Genomic DNA, 19,739 nt, shown 5'->3' with positions numbered 1-19,739 from the left:
TGTGTCCCCTCCCACACAGTCACACCAACAGACACAGAGCCTCCAGCTGTGCCCAATTGCCTCCTTCACCCACCAGGAGAGTGACAAAAATATTCTGGGCCTTAGGGTTTTCATCTTGATCTCGTCTCAAAAAGATACATCTCAGTTTGCAGACATAATTTAATAACATTTCCAATTTTTATGAAATAATTTTTTCTTTTTAAGTACAATATTCTCAAAGAAAATGAAGTTACAATATAAAACGACTGCAAAAGAAAAAAAAGAGAAAAAAGGTGTAAATACAATTTATTCTATTAGAAAAGGCAATGCCTCGGGAAAAAATGGGAAGTAATTATTTTTTACTTTTTTAAAACAGATATAAACTTAAAACCACTCACATATTTACTCCTTTTAAAGGTCAACTAAGCCATATCAGGTTATTGCACCATAGCAAAAAAAGAGAAAAAAGATTACACTAAACTTTTCTGAGGGCACAGTTTGTTTCAATGTACACATACACAACATCCTATTTTCATGCCGTCCTTGCATATGTTCATAAATAAAATTAATAAACCACTTGTTTCTAAACAAATTGAAGACGATTTTGTTCGAAAGAGAAAAACACAGGAAAAAAGAACACCTGAAAAATCCCTTTAGTGAACAGAAAATGCCATTTACTCTGCCTTTAGACTATGCCCTGAATCACCGTGTCTTAATATACTTATACTACTGTACTGTTTATTATACAACATCAACATATTCTGTTATAGTATAAATAGGAAAACTCCAGAGCCAGGAAACAAACCCACTGTGAGTGACAGTGCATCATCATGTCATACAAACCATTTTAGATATATGTACACATACAAATGTATATAAAAAATGATACACAAAGCCACAGAGAGGGCATGTGCATGTCAACAAGAGGAAAGACACAGGGACTCAGACATGAGTGCATGTGCACAGAGATGTGGTGAAGGCAGTAAACCTACACAGGAATTAGTAATCTCCTTTCAAAGCTGTGTTTGAGGTACACTTCAACTCACAACTGGAGCTGTGCTTGCTTACACAAGGGTTCATTAATGTGGCTTTATTTGTATCAGTTTTAGGTAAAGACAAAGAAACAAAACCACCTGAGTGAGCTGCCATCTCCCTACCCTGTATAGCTGGGGAAATCTTAAAATAAAGGGTTGAAAAAAATATGACATGGGGGATATAGTTACTAAACCTAAGAAGAACAGAAAGGAGGTCTAAGAGCAGTAAGAGCAGAACATTTACGTACAGCCAATGTCTGATCTCACACAGGACATTGCAGCAGGGCTTTGAAATTACTTTGTCCCCTCTCATTTGGCATCAATCAAAATTGGAGAGGGTTAAGAACAGCTGAGTGTATATCTACTAGCTATGAAAAATGAACCCATTCCAGCTGTACTTAAAGAAAAGTATAAATTAAATTAAACTCATCCATGTAAGTTACCCCCTGGAAAGTCCTCTTCAAATCATTCCTATACAAAATATTTGGTAACACCTTGTTGCCAAGTACAGTCTGTCTTGAAGCTGAACCTGTAGCAGGCATTGATGACAAGACCATGGCTGGGGCATGAACGTGTCCAGGGATTCCTGGTGCCCCCCCCCCCTTACAGGATCTTGGGCTGGAAGGTAACAAGTGATAAAGTCTCATTATAGTTATAATGCTGGAGTAGAGGGCATCAATAAAGTCCTTTAAAGTAACTGAGCTCTAATGTGGGAATAGAGTCTGTAGTTCATGCTGCTCATTTTTGGGGCATAAGATGTACTAGTAATGTGCTTTCCCTGCTGTGGATGTATGCATGCGTCTGTGGGCATTCCTACCCAGTATTCATCTCTGGTGACAAAGCCACCACAATGTCAGGCACTCCGGCAGGTTCAGTGTAAAAAGACCACCATGCTCACATGTTCAGTGAAGCAAGCACCTCACAGCTGGCATGAACAGCCAAGGCTTGAGGTTGTACAAGCACACATTTGTGATTCATTTTTTCATCAGTGTCCTTCCTCAGCTTCAGTGTTGTTTCTCCTGACCTACACCTGCAAAAGTGAAAGCAGAAGAAGGAACTCGGCATGCCTGTAACAGTATGTGTATATAGGAAATATTTATCAAATATAGCTGCAAGTGTAATATCAGGCCACTCTGGCCGAGGTACAAGCAGTTCATGGTCCCATTGAATCTGTTTTACAGTAAATACATGTGCTTGTGTGCACTTGTGAGTGGAAAATGTGTGAATGTATGACAAGACTGCTAGTCTTGTTTGGTATTTGACTGTGTTTATTGTAAAATGTGCATTCCTTATGCAGAGTGGAAGTACTTATAAATTCAGTTAATAAGATGGGTCATTTTTATGAATGTTGCCCAGGAAATAATGCAGAACCAATTACATATTTTTATGCAGCTGCAAAAAAATTTTTACCCAGTCTTAAAGCATGAGGGTGTTCAGGGACAGAAATTAAATATTTGGAAGAAGAAGCTGAGTAGAAGCATTAAAAAAGAGGTTTTTTATCAGATGTGTTTGGAGTTAAAATCTATTCGCAGAAGTTTTGATTCTAACTGAAGCTACAGTACCTGCAGCAGAACCCACCATGGAGAAAGATTTTGGTGGACTTTTCTGCTTTCTGCAAAGTGCTGCAGCCTCTGGTCTCCATTCTGCAAAAACCAACTTTTTTTTTTTTTTTTTTTTTTTTTTTAATCTGAAGATTAGTTCTACTGAAGGAAAAGTAACTCAAAGCACTTCATTAAATGACTGGTTGGGTAGGAAGTAAAGGCTCTCCACAGCTTGTGGACCTTGGTCCCTCATTAAATGGCAAATTCCAGGAAAAAAGAAGACAGCTGAAAATTTTGACTGGCTGGTTTAATTAATCTCAGTGTTTTAAAAATAATCAAGTGCAACACTTATGAGTAGAGCCACAAAATTTACAAGAGGACATCTTCTGTGCAAGCAAAATGGGATTTTTTTTATATCTACGAGAGGGACATTTGGATATTTCCCAGACAGTTTAAAAAGATGAAAAATGTGCTTTAGAAGACTCTCCACACATATACCTATCTACTTTCTCAACTGTACATCATACTTTTCTAAATAACTAAAACTTTAAAGAAAAATTAAATACATTGTAGCTTTTATATGCAGAGAAAGGAGGGGTTGCTTAACAAAAAGTGGGGGTTTATTGTATAGGAAGAGAAAATATTTATTCAAAAAGAGCCAATAATACTCTTTTTCTATACATTAAATGCAATTCATACTTCACAGAGTATATTACAAAGGTGTTTCTTCTATCTTTTGCATTCCTGTTTGTCTGCCTAGTGACACAAACAAGGCATGTTGTGATGTAAATACCAGTAGCACCCTTCCAGGTGGAAATGTTCTACTTCTTACCACCAAAGCAACTCACAACCTTCTGGCTGGGGGTGGTCCCATCCCACCCCAGCTGTCCATGAAGTCATCTGAGATGGGTCCCTCCATCTTTAGTTGAGTTCAATCTTCTCAAAAGAGTCAAATAATACCAGAAGTCAAAAAAACATACATCTGGTAGAAGAGCCCTCTGCTCAGGGTGTTAAGAGAGAAAGCCTGGCCACTGCTGCCTGTTGTGTCCTCGTTGTGTTGAGCATTCTGCGCGTGGTTAAGAGTTCTGGCAAGGGGGGCTTGCAAGAAGCATCAGTTCAGGGAAAGGCTTTCAGCAATGTGACTACAAAAGCTCCTACTTATATTACTAAAGGTTTTTGGTGATCAAACATTTTCAGTAAAAACTCATTTTAGAAAACTGAGTTGCAATGCATGCTACCAAAATGAAATCCCTGTTCTTGTGGGAGAACATTGCTGAACTTCTGATTCTCTTGTGATTTTTACTGTCCAGCTGACTTTTGCTTTATTTCTGTCATGGCTCATGCAGCTCCAGTAATGCAGCTGTTGAGGCTCAATGTGTTTGTGTTGAGGCCAGTGTCTTAACCCATGTGGAAACGGTGCTCCCCTCGAGTTATGTGGGAAGAGAATTCATACCTGTCCTGGCTGTGGTAGCCACACATGTTGCATTCAAAAGGATCACGGAACCCATGGCAACCCATATGGATTGTATACATCACGTGATCTAAGAAAAGGACTCGACAGTGTTCACACTTGTAAACCCTTACTTGCTCCCCATTGCTGCTGATCACTTTGAAGGCATCCTGGGAATTGTCACTACCTGCTCTCAAGACATCATATTGCCTGTTTTCTTCTTTTATAGAGATGCCATTTCTTGCATGAGCACCTATGTGGTTTGTCAGGTAGATCAATCCACTGCGCTCCTCATTATTGCTCTCTGTATCTGTTGAGTCTTGGCAGCTGTTGCTGGGAGAGACATCTCGTTCAGAGGAGACAGACTTGGCTTTGGAAAGCAGCAACAAGTTTTCCACTGTGCTGTCCTGAGGGAGGTTGGAGCGAATCTGATTGTCCCCGAGAGGTTTGTGGAGCTGATACATGGGGCTGATGACAGGCACCACCTCAGAGCCACTTGGCGGTGTCTGGACAAGGGGACGCAGGGACTCTGCCCCCAGGTAACTGATGGCATTGTTGATGGCCTGGTCAATCACGTGCGTCTGCATGAGTTCATTCTCCTTCTCGTAGTTGATGCTGGCATCATATGGAAGATCAGGCAAACATTTGTCACCTGCAGTGAAAAACAGTGAGGAGTTAGAGGGCTGATTTCTACACGATTAAGGAAATTAACATAATGGATCAATAAAACAGGGAAGAAGAGAGTTGACTGAATCCACCTCTGAGATCCACCTAAGGTATTCACAGTTCTCTAATACAGCTGCTCAGAAAAGTGGTCTGTTGGTGGTCTTTTTTAGCATGCAAAATAATTTGAGGGCTTTGGAAAAGCAAATGGATTAAAGAAATACTAGAAATAATTATACGGGGACTCATGGGAGCTACAGATCTAGTGCTTTGTCATGTCTTTCTCCTTTCTCAGTGACGTCTCTCATCTGCCTCCTACAGTGAGCAGAGGCACTGCCTTTGTGGCTGGTGAAGCTGGTGTGCCCACACAGCCACAGCAAGCTTGGCCTGATGCTTCAGAGCATGAAGCATATTATCAATATTTTTACCTAAGGTATTAGTCCATTCTTAGACTGGAAATTGCATGGTTTAGTTTCAGACCTTCGGTTTCTTAGAAATAACCTACATCAGCAACGTGGTCACATACATGTCATTTGGAGAAGAAACAACAAAAAATTTATTTTATGTATTGCCACCATCCCTACACACCTACCATAAGCCATGTTAGACACATTACCAGAAGCTACCCATGTTCCTAAATATTTTGTGTCAAAAAGTTATTGTGTACAGGAGTAACCAAGAATCACGGAAAAAAAATTAAGTGCATTTGTAGTTGGAGCATAGTTTTCAAGGTAGAAAGCCCTATCTAAAGCAAGATTACTTGTTACTGTTAACTTTGGGATCTGATGGGATGCCAAAAGTAAGGGGTAAATCTGTTTGGTTTTTTCTTTATTTTTTTTTAAATCAGACAACACTAATGTATATTTAGCTGGATAACCCAGTAATGAAAGCTGAGTTTCACTCCAATTTCCCCCCCCATTACTGAACAGAAAGGAAAACATAGAAGGGAAAAGTTAGGAGTGGAAATGTACAGATGTTGATTTTATGAACATGAGCAGTCCTCTCTAACAGTGTAAACCATCAAAGTTATTACCAGGCCCTTAATAAATTCATGCAAATGTAACGAGGTAAAAGATTTTCACAGGCTCCTATGATCTACCAATAACATATTGTTAATAGTCTGGATGGATTTTCTAGCTCTTCAGATCTGGGGAAACACTAAAAGCCACAAACATCTGTGTGAAGTGCTATCACGATGTCCTGATCAACATGAAATTTACTGGTATGTCTTGGAAAGTCCTAATTTGTCAAAAGAAATGCTAACAGAAGCATGGAAATTTTATCAGAAGATCTGCACATTATTTTATCAACAATTTTCCACACAGTTTCTACTGAGATTGACCATTCAAAGTCAGTGAAGAGACCAAAAACCTTTTAGCATGGCACTTTTGCAATGATGGGGGCTAAAGCGTAGGAAGTCCTGTGGTCTACATTTCCCACAAGATATGGCTTCATACCATCTCCATGCTCTGAAAGCAGAGAAAGAAATACCCTGAGCATTGCATAAGTACCTATAGCTGCTATGCTACACAAGCTTCCAGTTTCTCTTGTTTTCTTTCCCAATCATTTTGCCAATTTGGGCTAGATTATTTTTTATTCCTGATTTATCCTTTATAATGTTATACTTTTCAGGCAGAGTCGCCTAAGATTCAAAGTAGGCATTGCAAAAGACTCTTGAATTAAATACAGAAAAACTCTCTTAACGTGAATGTATACACTTTATTCAAGGAGGAAAAATTAAGTCAAAATCATTCATATTCCATGGGAATTGCACACCACTGAAAACTTGAACTGATCTTCATTATAAACAAAATTTTGGGCATCCAGAAAGCATGATTTTAATATCTGTTTCTTGGGTAGTATTTGCTTTATGTAGCATAACTAGTTGGTAGTTGTGCTGGGAGGATCAAGTGTTCATAAGAAAAATTTGTTTCCAAGCAAAGTGTCTGAAATAGACACAAAGGTAGGGTAGGCAGGTACTATTTCTATATCTGGGCAATGCAGTAATACTTGCACTCATTAAAAATAATAGCTCATTTCTGTGGTTATTAGAGCATAAGTAAATTAAACTGCTAATGGTTTGACGCACTTCAAGGTTTGCACTGCTCAGGGTTCTGCATGAGGTACTTAAACAGTAAAAATGCACTCAGAGCATGTAGGCACCTTTTCTCTTAGTATTTTTTAATCCCTCTTTTGGCTGCCTATTCTTCATTATAGCCATATGTCAACCTTTCATGAAGTTCTCACTCTCTGGTTTGGATGGCCCAGTTCTTTTGAGTTTGGGAACTATTCCAGTTTGGAATACAGAGAGAATTTTACAGTATAACTGTCTGAATTTCTTGAACAATCTCATTTTTGTAAGGTAATTAATTTTTAGTGAATTTGGTTAAAATTAATTCAATTTATTCTTGAGAAAAACTAGTAAAGCAGATAACACTCCTTCCCTTATGTGAAGGATGACATTTGCTCCTTCTCTCTGGAATTCAGCACAGTATTGGGATGACATGATAATCTCCAGGAGTAATAAACATGTACCCAAAAGCTCTCCTCACCAGCTAGCCCTACCTTGTGTTAATCAGGAATTTTTCTACTGTATGAAGAAGCAGATGAGGTTTGGAAAGGAAAGGATTTGGGAGCATTTTCTTGTTAGAAAACTTTTTCCTTTTGAAGGATAGCAGATTTCCACAAAAATCTGCTGTCAGTAGGTTGTCTTCCTACACTTCACCCTGAAAAACTGACAGGAAACTCTGCCCTCCTAAAACTCATAGTTAAACTGGCTTTCTTTACAGTTTCTCAGGTAAACAGAGGAAAAGAGAACTAAACAGCCAGTCCACACTCAAGGACAATTTGCATAGTACCTTTAAGTTTTAGCACTTCTGATCTTCCTGGAGCTTTCACAGAGTTGGTACCTTGCCTAATGCAGTTACTAGAGTGTCTAAACTAAGTCTTTGCCTTACATATATATTATAGTTGATATATATTTGGTATCTATCTCTACCACAACTTTTGCTCTTTAATAAGCATAAGCACTTCTTATCCTTGACGACGTCTTAGAATTTTTGTCTTTGGACTTGAATAAAGCCTTGGAATTTAATTTAAAACATTTTGTTGCACCTCCCAACATAGCTGAAACTCCCTTTTCCTTTTTCTATTTCTAGGAAAACTATTTCTAGGAAATACTAATTTTTCTTTCACATGTTCCTTGTTCAAGAAAGTATATTTGTATTTTCTGTCACATAAACTGGTCTCTTTTTTTTTGCCTTGACTTTTGACTGAAGACTTTCTTAATACACATTTTGTTTCAGAAAATTTAATCTGACTGTCTCCTAGAGAATAGTATTTTAAAAAATATACAGTGAATTAAAAAAGAACCTAACTAGATATGAGTATATGCTATTCTCTGATCTCCCATGTTTTTAGTTATTGAAGACCGACCTTATATACCTGACAAAATATTGTCTGTGGATCTCACAAAACTGATGTAATCCCTACTTAGACAGGCCTATTAAACAGAACAATATGTGTAGCCTTCATTTTATAGGCTTAATTAAGACAAGAACTGCTACGTGCAAATGGGCATGAAGTTTTTGCATCATTCATAGAATGTACACAAAGGTCCTTTCATTTAGGTACTATTTTCAGACATATTAGTGTTAATATTAACATATTAACATATTAATTTAGGCTGTAAAAATAAACAGATTTTACCAACAGGAAGAAGATTACCCAGTCTATGCTCAACTATTCACAAACGCTTTCAGAAACACCAATATGCCTAGATCTGAATGTCATTCAAGAATTGAATAAAATAACTCTGAAGGTGTGGTCCAATGCTATCCCAACAGGAAACTTCTATACCTATCTTCAGGTTCTTAGGGCAACTTCAAGAATCTGTTCAGATTTGTAATTATCTGGCCTGTAAGCTTTTAAAAAGGCAGGAAAAAGATGTAAAATTGATCTCCAGATGTGAAAAATTAAACATGCAAAAATTTATGCTGGAGATGCTTAGGTTGTTTTTTTTTTCCCAACACATCTCTGTATCTGCTTCTACAGAGATACATATTGTTAATTTAGCAAAATAAATAAAATTATAAAGCAAAAGTAAAAATGCTGTGATCTTTTAGGGGGCTTTGTTTTATTTTATTTTTAGGAGACAGCAAATGTTTAACTCTTACCAACAAATTTCTGAGGCATAGAGCTCTTACGTTTGGCGACGTTACTTGCTAGTCTATCCAGCACGAGGGCTCTTTCTGACCCTATCTTGCACAGGTCTTCAGCCATTTCACACTGGTTACTTTCGTCTTTTATGACTGAAATTAAATGACATCAGAAGGGTTAGGCAGGTTCCATTTTAATGGAACTGTTGTCTTAGGTTATTGTTTGTCAGTCAATGTCTTTTAGCTCCCAAGCAGCTGGACAAAGGAGCTCAGCATATGAGACACAGGACAATACTGACTCTCAGTAACAAATTACCTCATGCTGATTAATCTATGTACATGCTCATGTTTTCCTCATTTAGGACCCAAGAGTGGGAGGCAAGGTTTCTGCCTGTATGTCACATAATCACTCCACCCTTGTTCTACAGCGACTCAGCATTTCTGTGAATAAATTAGGTCCTAACTTTATCCTAGACACAAATGAAGCTCATCTTTCCACTCTACTACTGAAATCCCCCGCAATGTCCTTCCACACCCTCTCCCAGTGAGACCCCCGTATGATAGTTGCTTCCTCAGCAGGAAAAATGGATAAACTTCTCAACTCCAGCAGTGGAAGCTACACCAACCCTTGTCTCCAGCCCCTTTTATCCTATAGCAAATATTTCAATACCTCCTTGATGGTATTTTAGACTTCAACAATTTTAATTTATAAAATCACACCTTCAGTGGAATACTGATTTCCAATAGCCAAACCTGTTTCCCAACCTCCCGCTGCTGCTGAGGCTGTAGCATTAGAGGCTTAACTGTGAGGCTTTAGAAAAAGAAGGCTATCTCACTTTCAGTATATTTTACTTCAGTACTTTCCTGCAGAAACAAAAGGGATGTATGAAAATGCACTGTCAAACAATGACTGTGAAAAATGTATGGAAAGGTATTTCTGATTTCTAGTATTTAACGAGAAGGTGAATGCACTGAGATCACAGCACAACTGTTTTGCTGGTGGGGTTTGGAGGCTTTTTTGTTTGTTTGTCAAGGGAGAAAAAGGAGTTAACTTTACTTTTATCTGCTACTAAGATATGGACACTTTCCCTGAACTTTTCAGTTGCTATTGAAGACACAAAAGATGATTTTTATACTTTGATTATTTGAGCTGTTTCAATTAAGTGATCCCTTCTGCTACATTTTTCCTTCTGTGCCTGCTGAGAATTTATTTTATCACTGGATTTACTGGTTCACAGGGCCCATTACTCTGGTACCTGTGTGTTTCTCAATAGCTGAGAGCACATCATTGCAATCCAGTGTTATTCTAAAAATATACCACAGCCATAAAAGGATGATTGTGAAAATTTTGTTGTTCCTGACATACATGAAATCAGTTCTGGTGGGTAACTGTGAGGAGCAGGTGAAGTGTCCTATTCAGCAATGCTCTGCAACCAAACTGAGTACACAACTGGTTCTTGAGTCCCTGCTGCAGCATCACATACTACAGTGACAGTGATAGTGACAATGAAAATGCCAGTGCCAATGACAGTTACAGGGAATTTCATGGAATTATGTTCCAGTCCCATAAGACACTAAAGATTGTGACCAATGCAGGCAATGAGAAGAATTTAGTCATGAAGGTGCAGAAGAGTAAAAGGTGTTTATGATACATAGCCACCATTGAACAAGAACACACCAGCACCTCATGCTGACCCAGGCTTCCAGGTACCAACTCAGGAAGAGACTTACAGAGAATGTTTTAAAGCAAACATTCAACAGGGACACAAAAGACCGAGCATTTAGTTAAAAGTTGCAATGATCAGGAAATATCTGATTAGGATATAGTGGCGTTCCTTTTCTAATTGGTTCAAGAGAGGATAAGTCATGTATTCAACAGTCAAACTTTCAAACTTCTAAAACTATTATTAAAAAGGGGGGCAAATTGAATCATGTACTAATCCCCAGCACTTGCAACTGAAACCCTCTGAAATTTGCTACCAAATTAATAACTATTTCTCTATAATTTGGTGTCTATGAACTGAAAAAAAATAATTTTATCTTTTCAAACAAAAATTCCCAGTGACTGAAGAACTGTAATTGAACCTTTCAAAATTTCATAAACTACTTCTCCTGCTGTTTTATTTAAGCCTGGTAAGACTTCAGCACACTTCCATTCAACTCAAATGAAAAACTCTGGTAATATCTCTAAGAGAAGAGTTTGACATGGACAGTGAGATTATAGTCTTCTAAAATAAATATTTTGCCATTAAATTTGTCAGGTTCCAATTTTGTGCTATATTTTCTTCTCTTAAAGAGAGAAAACACAAGTTAAAATTTCTTGTTCCTCTTACTCCCTTTTACTCTATCTTTCCCTTATTTAAGTTCTTTCTCAATTACATTTGTTAGATTTAGAAGCTGAGGGAAAGCTTCTACGAGTTTAGGTTCTCCCTACTAACATTTTTCTATGTATACTGCATGAAGTATTTTTAAAATGCTGTAAAAAGCAATCTTGCTGTGGCAGAATGTCAAATCAGATGCTCTAGCAGATACTTCTGTACCAACTTTTTTTGAGGCTGGGGAAAAAGGGGTCAGAATAATGGCTCTAACAGATCCACATCACACCTTGAAATAATTTAAGAAGAGTAGTATTATAATTACTAGCTTTTCTAGAGACATTATAGAACACACTAAAATTCACAGGACATCCACTCATTCTCAACTGTTTTTTCTACATTTTCATCATGCAAAATACTAGGAAAAATGCAAGAAAGTTTCATTTTTTAGAACAGTATAGCATTGACTTGTTAACTGAGGACTAAATTTCTTTAAGCATGAAGTCTTTGGCTGAATATGAGATTAAAACTCTTTAGTTAATTTGATTTTTTTTCTAATTTTCAAAAGCAGTCCTATTATGTCAAATATGGAATATACAAGAATACAAGAAGAATATACAAGAAGAAATACATATATTTTAATGTATATACAAGAAGTGATTATTTCAAAGCATTAATTAATTCCTCAAGTTTTTATCCCACTGAGTTATTAGATATTTAGTTGTAACTAGTGCAAGCTCTCTTGCCAGGATTTGATATAAACAAGGGTCAGTCCCTAAAACTGTTTAATTTCTCATTAAAGTTTATGATTCCTGACATCAGTTTCATCTTACTAAGAGTTTCATAGTAGTTCAGCCATTCATTCACATAGATTTTCAAATTCAGTGTGCAGGCACTTAAATCGATGTGCCAGACACTGAAGACTGAAATCCCAAACCAGAATATTTGCTTCTAAATCCTGTTACTTCTTTAAGAAATAATTATTGCTGCTTTCTGTATATTATTACATTGAGGTTTTCTATTCATATATTCTGCAGCCCCTAAATAAAATTAGAAGGGATACTGCTCTAACATGCTGTCTGCAGAAGCATCTCAGTTGTATTCACTGCTATCATTATGTGCATATACTTTACATTATTTGATAGCTTGTAAAAACATATTCAGGTTCTGTACAGATATAAAATATTAAATGAAGCATCATTGCAAAGAGGCCAGAGAGAACTTTCCATTTTTGTCATTTGACAAACTAAATAACATATAAATGACAGGATTAAAAAGACATGTAGGAAATGGAACTTACTGGCTGGGTTTAAACTCCACCAGAGAAGCTGGATCTTCTCCATCTAAAACTGCACATGCAAGAGGACTTTGCATGGCTAATCACTGTGATCAGTCCTATACAGATCATCTGGATCTTTGATAAAAAATATAATCCAAGCTCCAATATCTGCTTCCTCTCTTTCTGAGCATAGTTTTTTGATATTCTCCCAGAAATGGGCTTTACCTTCATCATTACACTAGTCTCAACACAGGTCCTTACCTTCCCCCAATTTTCTTTCAAAAGGAAGCTTGGGAAGAAGGCTGTCAACAAATTATTAGCCATTCTGGCTAATTTGTCTCAAGTCAAACTGCCTAAATTAAATATCTCTGGCTTTATGTCCTCTTGCTTGGCAGAATAAAATCAAAGCCAGATAGCTCATCCTTGTTAGATGAGTTGATCCCAGTGGTCAAGTGAGCCCTTTAAGCCGTGCCAGGGAAGGGGAGGAGATGTGCAGTGCAGATTATTCAGCCCTATCTAGAACACTGGCATTAAGTCTTGATTAAAAATACATCCTCAAGTGTATTGCAATTTAGGCCTCCAAGAGAAGGTGGTGAGGTGATGTAACCATATTGTCTTGAGATGACAAACTGATGTTTTCCAAGTCTTGCAAGTGTTTTGCTACATGTTTGAATTGTGCTTTGGCTTTTTATTGGAGCTAAACAAAGTGAAAAAACAGCCAAATGTTTATCAAATAAAGAGTAAATCCAGACACAGTATCATACATACGGGGGATGTGCCTGACTCTCCAAAGCAAAAGTTGCCACAAATGGTACTATCGATTCTTTTGTACTCCTTTCTCTGCATTTATAACAGGACAGCAGTATTCCCCAAATGGACACTTTTATTACCTGGATAGATGCTGCTTGAGAGATTCATGGTTTGAAGGTAGTTATGACAACGTTCTTTATGTTCTTCCAAAGAGCTGCGCTGTTTGTAACTGCGACCACAGTATCCACATTTATGGGGTTTGCCAACTGGAGAAAACACAATTTATGAGATTCAGATGAGACATTCAACAGCATATTAGCAATGGTAAGGACAAGGGATAAAAAGTCCACCCCAAAAATAAATACATGCTGTGGTGAAGGAAGATTTCATCAGTTTAAAAATCTAAGTGAAAAACAACTAATGGAAAATTGTTTGCATATCTTTACATCAACGGGCTAATTCTATGGGTGCTGCAAACTGATTTTAGATGATTCAGATCAGATAAAGACTGTGACATTAAATCTTTAAAAACTGCATCTACACAGGTTAGAAACTGAGACACCTTCAAAGGTCTGGGAGGAGTTTCTTTAGTGTCCAGTCGCACAGAGACTGCCAGTGGATGAACTGGTGGTGCAGGTAGAGACTTGCTTGGTTGGAGGTCAGTTCTGGTGTAAACAGAACCAGAACAACAGATCAACTCTTTTAAGAAGATCTTAGATTTTGCATGTTTTCTGCTTCTGGAAATTCAAGATAAATGGCATGATAATTTATTTCCTGCATTACACCAATCCAGATCTAGCTAGTTCTAGGAATTTTTCACCAAAAATACTGTTCTGTGTACTTCTGGACTTTAATTTTCTGTCTTAACACAACAAGACTGTAATTTTATATGTGATTTCACAATTTTAGATAGTTACACAGTTTAATTTCTGAATTTTATTTATGGATTCTTAGGTGAAAATCAGATTCAGACATCCAACTTCTTTTATAATATATTGGTGTCAATTTGCCAATTGCAGGAAATAATCATTATCTATAGTTTAGCCATTGTCTCTTTAACTATGGAATTCTCAGTGTTTGCCAGGAGTGTCTAGGTGAGATTTCATATATATATATGTATATATATATATGAAAAGCTATGTTTCAAATTGTGCATTCATGAAGATCAATAATAACAAGGGAGAGGGAGGCAAAATACTATATGTGTTCTCCTCAGTCAGGCTGGGAAAAAAAAGGAGAAATGGAAATTATTTTGGAAATCAGGGATCAACTCTAAGGATCTTATTATTCAATACATGTGCTAGAGAAGAATTTCCCTAATTTTTTGACCACAAAAAAATCACTTTGAGAGCTCCCCTTCTGCCACCCAGAAACCAAAATCAACTTTCACAGTAACATTACCAGTGTCAATTCCAGAAATGTGTATTGGAGGTCTCCCATCCAAATATTGCATTTGCAGCTTGGGAAACTAGATGAGAGGGCACTCTGCTTTTAAAGGCACTTTAAATGTGATAAATTGGTTTTACTTCACAGAAGGTATGTGACTGTGGCTTCTGTCAATGAGAGGTTCATGGTAATGGGGGAAGTGCATCTATTCAAAAATATTTATTCATGTCTCCCTATCACTGTTGAGAGAGACATGGAAAAACTCTGCCAGAGTCCTCTTTTGTGGAATTATTAACTTTCTTTCTCCCATTCTCTACCTTCTCCCCACTCTCTCTTTCAAAGTAGTTGTAATAACAATGTGCAACAAACAACTCCTGCTAAATGCTGTAAGCAGTGTTCATTCCTTAGGCTGAAGATGAATACAAGACTGTGTTTCAACTTTATATTATCCCTAACCTTAAAACATTTATCAACTTAAGTCATTTCTGTACTTCTATGAAATGGATTATTCACATGAGGCTTGTAAGATGAATCTCTAATACAGAAACTTTGAATCAGCCAAGAAGTATGGTAAAAATCCCAGTTCTTCTGGTGAAGGGTTGTGAGTGTGACATGTGTTTAGTAATTTCTTTGCTGCTAACACACTGTGGCCAGCTCACAGCTTGGTTAACCCCAAGATGGGGATATTCAGATCCTCAGTGTGAGAAGAGCTCTCAGGACAGTGGCCACCCCCATCTCCTCAGCAGGTATGGTGATAAGCAGCCCTGGTTATTCCCAAACCTTCACTTACCTGAGTGAGTCCTCAGGTGTCCCGTGAGGGCATCCCTGCGGCGGCAAGCATAGTTACACAGGTGACACTTGAAGGGCTTTTCACCTGAGTGCAGCTTTATGTGGCGCAGAAGGTTGCCCTTCTGCGTAAAGGAGGCTCCACACTGATTGCACTGGAAAGGGCGTTCTCCTATGGGAAGAAGGAGAAAATATGTGAGAACAAAAAAATCTTATGTGGTAACAAGAGAAAGATTTCAGGGAGAAAGTTGTTTTCTCACTGCTGCTCTGTGACTTCCACCGGCTGCAAGTTTGATATAACATGAGGCTTTCAGACTAAACCTGCCAGTTTCTTAATGCTTCACTGGCTGGGTCAATTTGATCTGAAAATCTAATTTTTTTTTTCTAAATCAGAATGGCACATCACAATGCAAATTCAAACTCATTTAAATAAAGTGACTGCAACATTTTGTGTTGAAGAGCCACTCTTCCTGATCAGCAGTTTTGGAATAAACCAATATCCAATTTTGCATGTTGTGGCATTTGGTGGGGTTTTTAATGTGGCTTTTTTCAAAGGGTCTTTAAAATATGCCACTGAAGCAGCAAAATAAAAAGGAAACTCATTAAAAATGCATTTCAGGATCACAAGTTCATTTCAGCGTTACATTCTTATATTTAAATGAAAGGCACTTCATTATAACAGTTATAATAACTTCTTTTCATTTACATTTTCCCTGTATTTTCCCTTTCAATTTCTTCTCCATTACCTGTCTGTCCCTAAGCAGCCAAATCAGGAAAGAAGCAGAGAAAAAGAGAGAAAGGTAGAGAGTAAAATCACAGAAGTTAAGACAGTGCAAAGGAAGCTGTGTACTTCCATACCTAAGCCCAACACTTCTCTAGGTAAGGTATGAACAGAGGAGCTGCACAAACAGTCTCTGATGGTTTGGACAGATGTGGAAAAACTTGAAGAGACACAGCCTTGATTTGTCTAAACTGGTGCCTGTTATCAAGGAAGTGGATCAAAGCCTTTGCAAAAATTAATATGGCTGTTGTTTGCTTTTTAGTGTTGTTTAAAATCAATATGATATTTTATTAGTTTGGGGTTTTTTGTTTTCTTTCTTGTTTTTGGGTTTGTTTTTTTTTAAATTTATGATGCATGAGATCTTTTCTGAAATCAGTGGGTAATAAAGTACATTTCCAGTTCTACCAGACAGGAATAAAAGAAAAATTACACATAAGAGCATTCTATCAGCAAAAACTGCATTTGCATGCCCTCAACTAAGTCAAACTAGTCTTTAAAAATTTGCTGAACTTTGTTTCTCTTAGGCATCAGTTAATCCTGTTGTAGTAATTATAATGCCTCAACATTAGAGACATCCCAAAAATGACTTGTTCTTAGTTTTGACTTTTTTTGTGTGTAGAAATAACACTGTTTTTAAGATTTCAGCGCTAAAGTTAAAACACTAAAATAAAAAATATTAAATTATTTATTCTCTCTCATTTAAACATCATGTATCATTTTGCACACCTAGGATAACCTTTTATGTCCATATATGTCCATATACGTGCAGCATAATAATTTTTGACATCTGGGTAATGCAGCGGGGCAGCTGAAGATCAATTAGAGAGCAGCACTGTCCCAACCCAAAAATATGAAAACTCTGTCTTCAGGGCTGGCAGCTTTAGAATTCATCAAACAGCAAAATGAATCCCCTTTATGGCAAGACATTTTCATTGGTCACTTTTAAGCAGAGCAGCATACTGCCTATCAAGGTAAATGAGCTCACTTTGTCCATCAAGTATCTCTGTTCATCTAAACTATTCCCACATCTGGTTCAGCTGGGATGGCATGCAAAAATGCCAGCATAAGCCTGATAGGACTTTGCAATGTACTTCTTAAGCCATGCATGGTATAATTAGGCAGAAAAGAAAACAGACATCTCTCTACTTCTTAATCTTTGGGGCAGTTACTTAGTGCAGAAAGTTTTTTTCAGAAATGGACTGAAATAGTAAATAGAAGAAGTCAGCTCAGCAAGGGGGACACATTCAGGAGAAATAATTAATTCTTACAAAGCAGCTTTTCTAGCATTCATTCCTGTTATTTTGACTCAGAGGACCATAAGAAGACAAAACAAGAACCATAAAAGTACTCCAGGAATGAAATGTAAAGTGAAGTAAGAATGAAATGTATCTCTAGCCTACAGCTCTCCCAAGTACAGGGTGAAGCCTTGCACTAGGTGGAAAAGACAGAAGGAGCATTTCAAATGAGACTGCTGCACATTAAATACTTCACAAAACTTAAATTGGGATCAGATGTAAGGAAGCCTGAACTCATGTTGCTGTAGAAGGGAAACTATGATGCTGAAGCTATGTGTAGCTTGGCTGGCCCTTAGCTGACCATGCTGCAACTACTGGGGTGAGGAATGCCTCTTTTATGAGCCCAGCAAAACTCCCAGACATGCCAGGACGCTGACAGCCACTGATGGAAGGTTACTGGGTGTGGCGATACCTCCAAAAACGTGGATGGAACAGGATGGAAAGAAAAAATATATAATTACGCTTTTTCTAAACAGTCTAAACAGTGTATTATCATCTCCAGGTCTGAATACTACGTACCTGTCCTGGGCACGTAGTCATGACCAAATATAGGCCCAGGAACAAAAACTGCAATGGAATCCTGAATTCAATCAGCAATTATCACCATTGCAGTGATTTGCAAGCCTTAGTAGGAGCTTGGGCCCTGGACTACTTATTCAGTGAAGAATACTTATAATCTTAATTAAAATACTTCTAATTTCTTAAGCAATGATAAGATCACCTAATGCTTAGAGACCTGCAGAGCTCTCTAAGTAAATCTGAGACATTCAGAACCAAGTAACAAGATGTGAGTGAACTAACTGGTAACTTAACTTAGTGTACCTATAAGGAGGCCTTATATACACCTATGCACACACATACACAGATATCCATGTATATGCAAATACATGCAGAGTGAGCAAGAGAAGCCTGAATATAGTCTGAGGTTTCAGCATCAGGGAGCAGGAGTTTCTTTCTCCTTTCAAGATCTCCTTTTTCTTAAACACCAAACAAGTCAGTGGCAAGCTGGAGAAAATGAACTGAAAGGGAAGTGAGAAGAGTTGGGCATCTGTGAGGTGGGATTTGTTCTGAAGATACAAGCAACAGGCAAGGTGATAGGAAGCAGTCAGTGCTGTACAGCTGCCTGCAGACAGGAAAGGGCAGAAATATCAGGTGCTGCTCTGCATATCAGCACTTGAGAGGTGTATTCATTAAAAGCAATTATGTCTTTTATCAGGTCAGGCAGTCATTTTATTTTGGCATTTAGTGTGCTAGAGTTTTGTTCACTTATCAGATATTTATTTAAGAAAACCTCACTGCATATGCAGGTTTTACATGAATTAGCAGCAAAGTAATTCATTTATGAGGCTTATTCCTTCACCAGGCATGTACTGAAATGGGCTTTGGCATAGTAAGTTAAATGTCTGTAACAGTATATCCCATTTAGACTTTAATTTTCACAGCACAGCTGAAAGGAAAAGCAGTCACCACTGTTTCGCCATGACATCCCCTTATTTTAAACTACCAGCTCTGAATTACAACTCCTTTGCCAGCCCCTGAAAAACCACCTGAGCTCATTCAAAGAGGCTGCTCAGGATTGGAGCTGAGGATGAGGAAGGTGGGAAAGCAAAGGCATTCTTTCCATGGAAGGATCCAGGGACAAAACTTCGCACCCTTTAGTTTTATTAAATATAAAGGAAGGGGATCTCCTGAGCCAAGTGCCCCTTGTGGGGTGCTTCCACTGTAGGCTTGAACTACATTCCCTTATTAAAGAGAGGGTCTAGTTGGGAAGGGAAGAGCTCTGCAAAGGGTGGAGAAATCTTCAAGTGACAATCCTTGTGTGGTAGCACCCAAAGCACCCTTGGCAGGCAAATGGATCCCTCTGCCAGGCAAGAAGTTCGTGGAGCTGAAGGTCTGTGCTGGGGAAATGACCTGGCACTGAGTGAGGTGGCACCTGGGGATATTGTCACAGGGACCAGGCAGCCTAGCTCACCCTCAAAGACAGCAGGCTGGGTACCAAGGAGTGTACGAGAAACAAAGGCAGCTGTGCCCACCACCTCCCTAAAGTCAGGTATGTCCTCACACAGGCCATTCAGCCCTGGTGCAAACACTGCCATGGACCTTTAGGAACCTGAAACAGCTCCTCTGATCCAGCAACAGTGGGGGCTTTTTAACAAAAGAGCAGTCTGCTTAAACAAGCACTAAGACTTCTACCTCTAAGTACATTTCAAGTTGCAACATATTGTTTCAACCACTACAGCCTCCTCTTCAGCCCGAGGGTCTGTTTAAAAGGCCTCACACAGAAGTAATTTTTCATTTTAAATTTATAGAAAAGAAAGAAAAA

At 38.1% G+C, this 19,739-nt stretch overlaps 2 protein-coding genes across 27 annotated transcripts in view; both read right to left on the bottom strand.

Moving 5' to 3' along the window:
- CDH18 (cadherin 18) overlaps window positions 1-19,739 on the bottom strand; it is a 1,344,136-nt gene that overhangs the window by 660,561 nt on the left and 663,836 nt on the right. The window lies entirely within an intron of this gene.
- IKZF1 (IKAROS family zinc finger 1) overlaps window positions 269-19,739 on the bottom strand; it is a 71,640-nt gene continuing 52,169 nt past the window's right edge. For 18 of the 21 annotated variants that reach the window (XM_015653145.3, XM_033512139.1, XM_015653175.3 and 15 more), the window contains 4 exons: window positions 15,345-15,512; window positions 13,309-13,434; window positions 8,843-8,977; window positions 269-4,656 (listed from right to left, as the gene is read on the bottom strand). In XM_015653145.3, coding sequence (XP_015508631.2) covers window positions 3,953-4,656; window positions 8,843-8,977; window positions 13,309-13,434; window positions 15,345-15,512 — 1,133 coding nt within the window. In that variant the 3' untranslated portion in view covers window positions 269-3,952. The remainder of the gene's footprint in view (window positions 4,657-8,842; window positions 8,978-13,308; window positions 13,435-15,344; window positions 15,513-19,739) is intronic. The other 3 variants (XM_015653153.2, XM_015653292.2, XM_015653266.3) reach the window with 2 other exon arrangements.

The sequence above is a fragment of the Parus major genome, chromosome 2 (genome assembly GCF_001522545.3).
Source record: "Parus major isolate Abel chromosome 2, Parus_major1.1, whole genome shotgun sequence".
NCBI classification, from domain to species: domain Eukaryota; kingdom Metazoa; phylum Chordata; class Aves; order Passeriformes; family Paridae; genus Parus; species Parus major.
Note: the sequence above shows the minus strand (reverse complement) of the source record. Positions and strands in the feature narration are given on the sequence as shown.